Below are 10117 nucleotides of genomic sequence, written 5' to 3' on the forward strand. Positions count from 1 at the left end.
TTACCGGGGCTGGAGAGCAGATCGAAGCGTGGGGCGGAAACAGGTCGGATCGGAGGCAGGCAGAAACAGGTAAGCAGAGTTCTTAGACGAATGGCAAATCCGGAGGGTCACACAGAGTTACAAATGTACACTCTGACACGGAACTCTGGGCGCAGCGCGCTTAAGAGCGAAGTGCCAGCCAATCAGAAGGCGCCCACCTGATTGCTCCAGGTGATCAGAGTTAGTAATCATGACAAGTCTGCCCATTAGAAGTCCACCTGCACTCCATGTGTCATCCTAAATCAGATGCACCTATTTGAGTTGGTTAACTGCATAAAGAAACCTGTCCACCCTTTCCAATAAGTAAGTGTTAAACTTGCAACATGGCGAAGACCAAAGAGCTGTCCCAAGACAAAAATGTACACATCTCCAAGGCTGGAAAGGGCTACAGAGCGATTGCCAAGCAGCTTGGTGAAAAAAGGTCCACTGTTGGAGCAATCCTTAGAAAATGGAAGAAGCTAAACATGACAGTTAATCTCAATCGAAGTGGAGCCCCATGCAAGATTATCACCTCGTGAGGTCTTAATGATTCTAAGAAAGGTGAAGAATCAGCCTGGAACTACAAGACAGGAGTTGGTCAATGACCTGAAAAGAGCTGGGACCACTGTTTCCAAGGTGACTGTAGGTAATACACTAAGACGTCATGATTTGAAATCATGCATGGCACGAAAGGTTCCCCTGCTTAAACCACCCTTAAATTTGTAATAGCAGACAAAGGCTACTGTAACAAATATTAATATTCATTTACTCAGGTTATATAATTCTTATTTGCAGCTATGTCACACAAATAAATCGTCTAAAAAAAATCATACATTGTGATTTCTGGATTTTTCTTTTTAGTTTATCTCTCTCACAGTGGACATGAAAATTTCAGACCCGTTCATGATTTCTAAGTGGGAGGAATAGTAAATTAGCTGGGTGTTCAAATACTTATTTCATTCACTGTATATGTATTCCTACTGTGCTTTTTTGTAAATCAAAGGACAGAAATAGTGTGTTTTCACAGTATAATTTTATTCCAATTTTCATTAAAAACAGTTGAGGTCTTACGTCCTCCTACACACATGATAAGAAAGCACGAGGACAAAGACGAAGACGAGCAGGCCGATGATGGTCGCTATAACAATCAGCGCCTCTGTTTGAATTTGACTTTTGCCGGCTGAAAGAAGAAAAAACATAACAAAATCAATGAATTGATGAAACATTTGAGAAGAAGAATAAACCTTTTTGATCTTAATAATATATTTTTTATTAAATTCCGTATTTATATTTTAATATTTTATATTTCTATACCTATTTTTTTTTAACATTTTTGAATATTTGCATTTATTGCCCACTGATTTATTCACTTAACCATGATAATCGTAATTACTTTTAATATATTTTCATTTTACATAAGTATGTTTTAATATTTAATGTATACCCAGTATGTTTAAATATATAGTTTTGTTCCCCATAATTTTCAAAGTTAACAATAAAAGTAATAATAGTAATAATAATAATAATAATAGTAATATTTCTTTATTATTTTTTAAATTCATTTGACGTATTATATTTTAATATTTAAACATTTTCAGACCTATTTTTGCATTTTTCAATGTACTGTATGCATTTGCAGCCGGATGTTTTTTAATGCTAGTAACAATTATGACTTATTTTTTTTTATCATTTGATATATTAAATATTTATATTTTACAATTTTATATTTTCCCCTTAAAAATATATTTTTAATACATGCATCTGCAGCTCATTGATTTTTTTAGCTTAACAATATTAACAATATTTATATATTATTTATATTATTAAATTTATTATATTTACATTTTAAATATGTTTTATATCTATTTTTATTTATACATGCATTTACATCCCACCAATTTGTTTTACTTATGATAACAATAATAACAATGATAATAATAATAATACCTATTTATTATATTGTTATCATTTTATAGATTAATTTTCTATATTTCACATTTTGAATACCTATTTTTTTTAATACTTTCAAATACATTCATTTGCAACCGACTGATTTAGTGGTTAACGATAATAATGGTATTTTTTGCATTGATTTATATTATTCTGCATATTTATATAATTACATTTTAATATTTACCCCGTGACCCTAATGAGGATAAGCGGTACGGCTAATGAGATGAGATGAGATTTTAATATTTAATATTTTTATATATTACCATATTTTCTGCACTATAAGGCGCACTGGGTTATAGGGCGCACCCCCAAAGAATAGTTTTTGGTCCTATATTTTCCATACATATGGCGCACCGGATTATAAGGCGCTACAATGGGAATGTCGACAAAACAGTCAGATAGTTCAGTCAAACTTATTACCCCCTTAACATTCCCAAAGCTTGCAAAGAAGCAAATACGTGTCTCAGACATGTACGGAAACAGTGTCTGTACGATGTCACCAAACAAACATTTCTTAGTTTCCATTTTATTTTTTGCTGGCAACTGTGTGGACAGCAAAGTAAGAATTTTATTGTGCAGGGAAACGGGGTTATTTACTGTGCATATGACGATAAACACTTTGAATTGAATTTAGTTTAAAAATAGACTCATCAAGATCGTTCTAAAACAAGATACTGGGAAAATATAAATCCGCATAGCTCACCTAAGTTCTCTTGCAGCCATCACGTTCAATAATGATACGTAACCATGGTCTTCTTAAAACCGTGAGTGTAGTAAATCCAAGGGAGTCAAATATTTACAAATACAGAATAGTAAAAAATGTTTTCTCTATGCCGTAGTGCAACCCAACCAATGTGTGATTCACATTCATCTTTTTCGGCCAATTGCAGGCTTTGTTTCGCCCCTTTAGCCTATGCGAGCCTGTAAATGATAAAAAGGATCCGCCCCCTTTACCTCCGAATAACTTTAGCCAATAGTGACTGATTCAAATGATGATTGACACATTGGTTAGGAAATGAAACGCCGGTATATAAATCCCAGCATACACCGCGGACGACTTCGCCTTCGGGGTAAAATCCAGTCGGCGGCTGCTTGCTTTAGTTGAAAGACTTTGCGACTTAATATTGATCCATATATAAGGCGCACTGTATTATAAGGCGCATGGTCAGCTTTTGAAAAAAATAAAGGCTTTTAGGTATTTTCAATATTTGGATTTGCGGCCCACACTCAATTATTTTCTCAATGATAATAATAATATAAATATGTTTTATCATTTTACAAATTTATAGTTATATGTTTTACATCAATTTTATATATTCTATATACTGTATATATATATTTTATATTACCGTCTGAGTTTCCATTCTCCCCATTTTGGAGCAACATGCGTTTGGTTCTGTCCAGGTGCCCGTCGTTGCGTTCGGCTCGGATGCCCAACAAGTGGCACATGAGCGGGTACACGTCTACCAGGTCGAAGGGATCCACTACCAAGTCTTTCCGGAAATCCGGCCCGACGGCCCGGAAGAAGGCTTTCATATCCGTGGCTTCGTTGTCGAAGCCGTGATCTCCTTTATTGAATTGCACAGGTAGGAACTGGAAACACACGGAACATACCATTTTTCACGACGAGGGTGATTTGACGAAAACCCTGCGGATTTTTAATACAATTGAATTGTCTATATTGTCGATTGATATCAACGTATCGTGCATTGTGTTAGGCAGACGGCACACAGCAAATGCTATCGCAGGGCAGATCTTGTGTGTGTGTGAGAGTTGGGTGGGTGGGTATGACTGTCTGTGTGCGCCATGTGATAGGCTGGTTTTTGCTATCAGTCAATAAGCGGGGCACAGGTTCCCACCAAAACAAACGGCAGAGCATGGCAACAGTTGGTGGCTTTAGTGGCTCGTAACATTAAAAAGAATTTCAACTAAATTGTACTCAGATAATTGTCAGAAGAGCGCAAAGAAACAGTGCATGCTCAGTGTAATATTATCGAGTTCGGCATTGGGAGCCTGCTACAACTAAGCTAACAACTCACCCCTGCCAAGCCCATATCTCACCGACGTCATGAAATAGATGACCTGGATGACCTGGAGCTACAACCTCTACATTCAGGATGGTTGTATTTTGATCATCGCTGAGACTTGGCTCAACCTGAAGATACCCAATGCTAACATGCAGCTTGCCATCCACTCTCTAAATCGCTTCCTTGCACTGAAATAAAAACGACTCCAATTAAGTACTTTTGCATAATGACAATTTTGTCAGGAAGTTTGGCGGTCTGCACCGCCTAAAATGTAATGCGCAGTTGTCGCCGTGATCCATTACCCCCTGGTCAACTATGCTGAGATTAGAGGCCGACAATCAACACTGAAACGTGCAGTTGTGGCCCGCCTGAAATGAACCACACTGTTTTAGCCGGTGAGAGTGGGAGCCAAAAGAGCAAATTCATATCATGAGAGGCACTGTTTTTCTACTGTTCTTTACAGCTAAAAAGACAGCACCATGCGGCCGAGATCCATTATCCCTTGTCGACTATTGCTGTGAGCAGGGGCCAGCATAGCACATGCTACAAATGGGGCGAGGGGAGCCTGCTTCATGGATTCACAGGGGTTGTGGTCCCCATTAAACATGATAGATGATGGATTACAGTAGTATCCGGAAATTGTGGCATTTGTAAAAACTGTGATAGTATTTCAGTTCAGTTTTGAGGAAGGAAAAATGTATTTTAACGTAGCAGTTCTTGGTTTGTAAACCAAGATAAAACCAGTTTCTTACCCCGCTTATGACATATCCAGGATCGGACATGAGGATGATAGGAAGGAGTCTCGAATGCAGGCTGTAATGGAGTCTAGCGGGCACCTCTTCCTTTTTAAAGACATGAAGATGAGGGTGAGCTCCCTTGAGAGCCTGGTAGACCTTCTCCAATTTTCCTTCTTTGGGCAGCAGCATTCCACCAGGTCCATAATCCAGAAGTTGGAACTGAACATCTCTGAAGCTAAAACCCGGGATCCTGGACAAGACGATCCTCTCAATTTGTTCATCAGGGAGAATGTCGGCCATCCCGTGGTCGGAGGTGATGATGATGTTCATTCGGTCCTCGAGACCGTGGTGCTGGATCTTGTCCCGGATGTATCCAACGGTGCGGTCCACTTGCCGGACCATGTCACGGACTTGCGGGGAATCCGGTCCGAATTTGTGTCCCACTAAATCGGGCTCCCCGAAATACAAGGAGACAAAGTCCAGGTCCTGTCGGTGGAACCAGTCTCCGATCACCTTGTCGATGTTTATCCTCCACTCGGTCTCGTTCCCGTGGTTGTAGAGGGCAGGTTCTACCTGCCGAACGTTTACCGTTTCTCCTTTGTAGGTGGCTGCGGTCCCAGGGAAATGGAGGGATCCAGTTTTTAGTCCCTATGAGGAGACACAACATAATCAACTATTTTCAAAAAGCAATTTATCTCAGTTCAATAAAGCAGGGGTCACCGACATTTTGTAATCCCAGAGCTATTTTTCTGTTAAAAAAGCTAGCAGTTTCATGTCACATGTGAAGGATTTTATACATTTGACTATAAAGGATTTTGTACGATCAAATACAAATTAAATTTAAAAGCAAAAGATATTCACTGGCTGAGCTGTGGGGCGAGGTCAATGCAACCTAGTTAAGAATGATGTTTAAAGGAACAGCAGGGAACTGGGAGAAAGGGCTGATAAGATAATCAGCACTTCTCGATGCAGAGGGGCCCTGGTGACGCTCGGGGATGTTTTGACCATTTTAGACATCAAGGCGAGGGGGCTTTCCTGGCACGCCCATGGGAGGAGCCGGCACACCAGTTTGCGGAGAGACGTGGGTTGAGAATGAAAAAAGGCAGAAGATTGAGAGAGGAGGGTTGACGGAGACTCGAGCGACACTAATTCGGCTAATTCGATGGAGTTCACTTAGTTAAATTATTTAACTAAATGTGGAAATGCCGGTCATTTGTTCATTTTTCCATCAAGAAACGAGCACGCATTATTAGGGGAATATAGGTTCTGTTTGGTTAATAGAGTCAGATAACTAATTCGAACAATTTGGTAAACGGTACATTTTTGATATTTAATTCCTAACACATGTTATCATGTTATCACTATGTTGTTACAATGTTACTATTGTATTGTTACTAAGTTGTAATTATTAGAAGTAGGGTTAAAAGAGGCTCAGTTATGTTAGGATCCAGCATGCCAGAGGGCGCTAGCAGGCAGACGAACCAGAGGACCAAACACCTGTTCCTTATCTGACTCTAATCAGAAATGTAGCATCGGAAGACTGTGCCTACAGTAAAGGCTGTTGGTTCATTTTTTTGCCCTTGATGTAAATCATCTACTGCCTGAGCTTACCTACCGTGGATCTATTATGGACTTCCTGAACTATACCAGCAGTGAGTGTTTTATGGACTGTATTTTAGTTACCTGTTTTCTCCCTCCTTCCATGTGTTAGGATCCAGCATACCACCATTCGCTAGAGAGTGCCAGCAGACAATTGACTGAAAGATCTCCATATTTACCTTTAATCACCCACACCTGACACCTTCTTTATATAATGACTGTGCTGACAGCAGAAGCTGTTGGACCGTTGCTTTCCATGCTAATGTCCTACTTGTACTTGGTCCCGACACAAGACTTCTTGTACCCCGCCAGTTGGGTGTTTGTTCCAGACTGTGTTTGTTATTTATCATTTTCTACCTTCGTCCGATGTGCGGGGCACCTTTTGTTATTTTCCTTTCCCCACAAATCAAGGGTGTAGGTTTGGTCTTCGCATTAGTTGGATGGAGTGCGTTTTTTCACATATAATTATTGGGGACATAACAATGATTTGCTTGGTATTGGTGGAAACATGTCCTTGCCAAAAATAAATGGTTATCATATAGCTCTTGTGTCTGCACTTGGGTCCGCCTCACCAAAATATTAACAAATTGTCCCAATTATCAATAGGTTACAGCCATATCCTTTGACGAGGGTAACAATACGTTTACCTTTTATTGCATTTCGTGATCATTGTAAACTACATTTCCATGGTTTCGCTTCTTCATTTAACATTGCTACAAGTCTTGAGACCAATACCTTACATGCGGATTCAAAATATTCTACTAACTGATGCCATCTTCTGGCTGAAACTATCATTGCGGTCTCTGTCAAGCTCCTTTCGAGTATGTGAAATTCTTTGTCATCCTGAAATAAACTCTTCTTTTTAAAAATCTTTTTAGGGGTTTCGATTGCCATTTGTACTGTAGTTGAAACAGTCCTTTTCTTACTTTCACCATTTTCATCCTAGAATAAAAGAAAACCGCGAGCACGAACCTGAAATCACAGTCCTCGCCCCTATCTTCCTGCCTCCTTTCCTCCAGCGTAATGCGCCGGTAGCCGGAACACCGAGGTAAAAGTAAGATAAAAAATATATAATGCCTTTTTGAACTCAGTCGGAATTGTTAACAGATAGCTAATAGAGAATTTTTTTATTTTAAACTTTTAAACTACGCACCCAACCCTTAACAATTAAAGTTTGTTATATGAGATATTGAAATGCACAGAGAGAAAGAGTGAGAGAGAGAGAGAGAGAAAGGCATTGTGGGAAGGAGTTCAGCCAATAGCATCACTACTTTTTGATGAAGCTGTGCCACAAGCCGAATGAAGACCCATCTTAAATGACGTTGACCAATAGGTAACTGTCACGGTTGCCATGGCGCCCAATTAGCCCCGCCCATGTGGCGCCAGCTGCGGCTCATTAACAGTCTTTTTAAGCTCAGTGCGCTCTCTCTTACTTTGTCAGTCCGTCAACGAACCTCTGCCCCGCAAGACGTAGGTTCTGACTCGTCTGGTTTTCCTGTTGGTATTTCCAGTCCGGTATTGTTCCCGTTTATTTTTGTCCTGTTTAATATCAATTTCCTGTTTCGTTCCCGTCTATTTTTGTCTTGTTTATTATTCTCTCCAGTTTTCGATCCCATGTTGTTTGTCCTGTTTATTTTCAATATCCTTTTTTATTATCAATCCTGTCTGTCCGTCCTGTCCGGTATCGACCCCATCTGTCCGATATAAACTCGGGCAATTGGAATCTATCTCGTCGGTCTCTGGCTTCCTGTCTTTCCATACCAGACCGGAGCCTAACGTGCATGACTTCCCATAAAATAAAAGGCTTGTCTGAGAACGTCACGCGCTTGGGTCCTAATCCTGATCTGGTTCCTGGCAGTAACAGGCATTATAGGGGCGTAACTCTTCATATGTACGAACACCACAAAGTTTGAATATTAATTCTTTAATTTTAAGTTAAAGGAAGCACAAAACGTCATGAGATAGGGTCGCCGTATCCCGAGGCCCTACTGTTATCAAAAAGCGGCCATTACCTGTCTCTGCGCCGTGACCCAGATAGGTAAACTTCCATTATCCCAGTAGGAATCCACAAACTGAGCCGCATGGTACTGCTTCTTCTCCTGCGTGGTCGTATTGAACCAAATATTGTGGATGACTCCGTGACGGTCAACGTGATTTCCTAGGGGAAGCTAAATCAATTCGGTACTCAATCTGAAAATGTAGAGTTGGAGATGCCGGTCACCTGTGAGGAGCGAGAAGTGAGCCGGGCTAGTGATGGTGACGTAGGGCGGCGTAACATAAAGCGCCTTGACGCCATCTTGGGCCATCCGGTCCAGGTTCGGGGTTTCCACCTCCCGGTCGTAATCCCAACGAAAACCGTCGAAGGAGATGAGCAGGAGCTTGTTCCCGGGAGGGTTCCTTCTCAAAACTGGGACGGGGGAGCAAGGCGGGAACAGAACAAGGTAGAAGACCAACCAGATAGACCGTTTTACCAGGTTGGACATGTTTTGAAGCTAGATATTGTCCTCTTGTTGAATATTCTCTCCTCTCCGTGACTGAGAGCACACAAATGAGTTCTCTCAAAAATCGAGAAAAGACTTTACAACGGAGAAGACTGATAATCGCAGATAATAACAAACCTTTAACCTGGGACGCGTGTGTGTTAGCTCTGTGTTGCTCTGAGTAGAAGAAGGTTGGACCAAGTGTTGGCATTTTGTCAGTTTTTAGAAGAAGACAACATTGTTTTTTAGTCCTGTCTGAATGAATTCAAAAGTGTTATACCGTGTTTGACCACTAGAGCTCGTCAAACCTCATCTCATCTCATCTCATCAGCCGTACCGCTTATCCTTATTAGGGTCGAGGCAGTGGGCAGGGGACACCCTGAACTGGTTGCCAGCCAGGGCACACAGGGACAGACAACTCATTCGCTCATTCACACCTAGGGACAATTTGGACCGGCCAATTCACCTGAAATGCATGTTTTTGGAACGTGGGAAGAAACCGGAGTGCCCGGAGGAAACCCACGCAAGCACGGGGAGAACATACAAACTCCGCACAGGATGTCTGGAGCTGGATTTGAACCCACGACAGGTTCCCATGACATGAACTGTGCCGCACAAGCGCTAACCACTGCGCCGCCGTGCTGCTTCGTCAAACCTCATTAGTATAAAAACATTTGTCTCTGTTATTCATTTTTATCTTGAATTTAATGTATTTACAGAGCCCAAGCATTCATGGGGCCCTAACATAATTAGATTTGGGGCCCACTAGTACTTGATTATTTGCAGGGTTGGGTAGGGTTACTTTAACTGGATTACTTTCAATTACTTTTGGATTACTCCAATACCAAATATGCTAATAAAAGACACTAAATATGAATAAAATGATGACTCACAACACGTGGTAAGCTTTCTCTCCTGGCTTTGATCTCTTTGATCTCCGGCAAAAAAACCGACAGAAACAAAATGAAAATAAATCCAAACAGCTTGCCAACATCATTTTTGCCCTTCCATGTATTCCGTTACTCCCCAAGCCTGCACAAAATGAAGTCATTTTATTCATATTTAGTTTATTTTGTCTTTTATTAGCATATTTGGTATTGGAGTAATCCAAAAGTAATTGAAAGTAATCAAGTTAAAGTAACCCTACCCAACCCTGATTATTTGCATCCATACTAGAATTCATTACATGTTCGACTCCAGGAGTTGGCTAGTATTAGGAGTCTGGGGTCTGTTAGACTTCTTTTGAAAAAGATTAGTTTCTTAAAATTAGTTTTGAAACGACCACAATTAGAGCAAAATAGTA

The 10117-nt window shown here is 40.5% G+C and overlaps 1 protein-coding gene across 1 annotated transcript; it reads right to left on the reverse strand.

Annotated features, from left to right (window-relative positions):
- Positions 1–1085: 1085 nt before the first annotated feature.
- LOC148347524 (ectonucleotide pyrophosphatase/phosphodiesterase family member 7-like) lies at positions 1086–8817 on the reverse strand. Its single transcript, XM_088323753.1, has 5 exons — positions 8556–8817; positions 8347–8492; positions 4751–5383; positions 3321–3564; positions 1086–1198 (listed from the first exon to the last, which is right to left on the reverse strand). Exons 1-5 carry the CDS (start codon positions 8815–8817, stop codon positions 1086–1088), a joined length of 1398 nt encoding a protein of 465 aa, XP_088179879.1.
- Between the last annotated feature and the right edge of the window lie 1300 nt (positions 8818–10117).

Source organism: Urocampus carinirostris, chromosome 19 (assembly GCF_059441175.1).
Source record: "Urocampus carinirostris isolate Australia breed hairy pipefish chromosome 19, RoL_Ucar_1.0, whole genome shotgun sequence".
Classification (NCBI taxonomy): Eukaryota; Metazoa; Chordata; class Actinopteri; order Syngnathiformes; family Syngnathidae; genus Urocampus; species Urocampus carinirostris.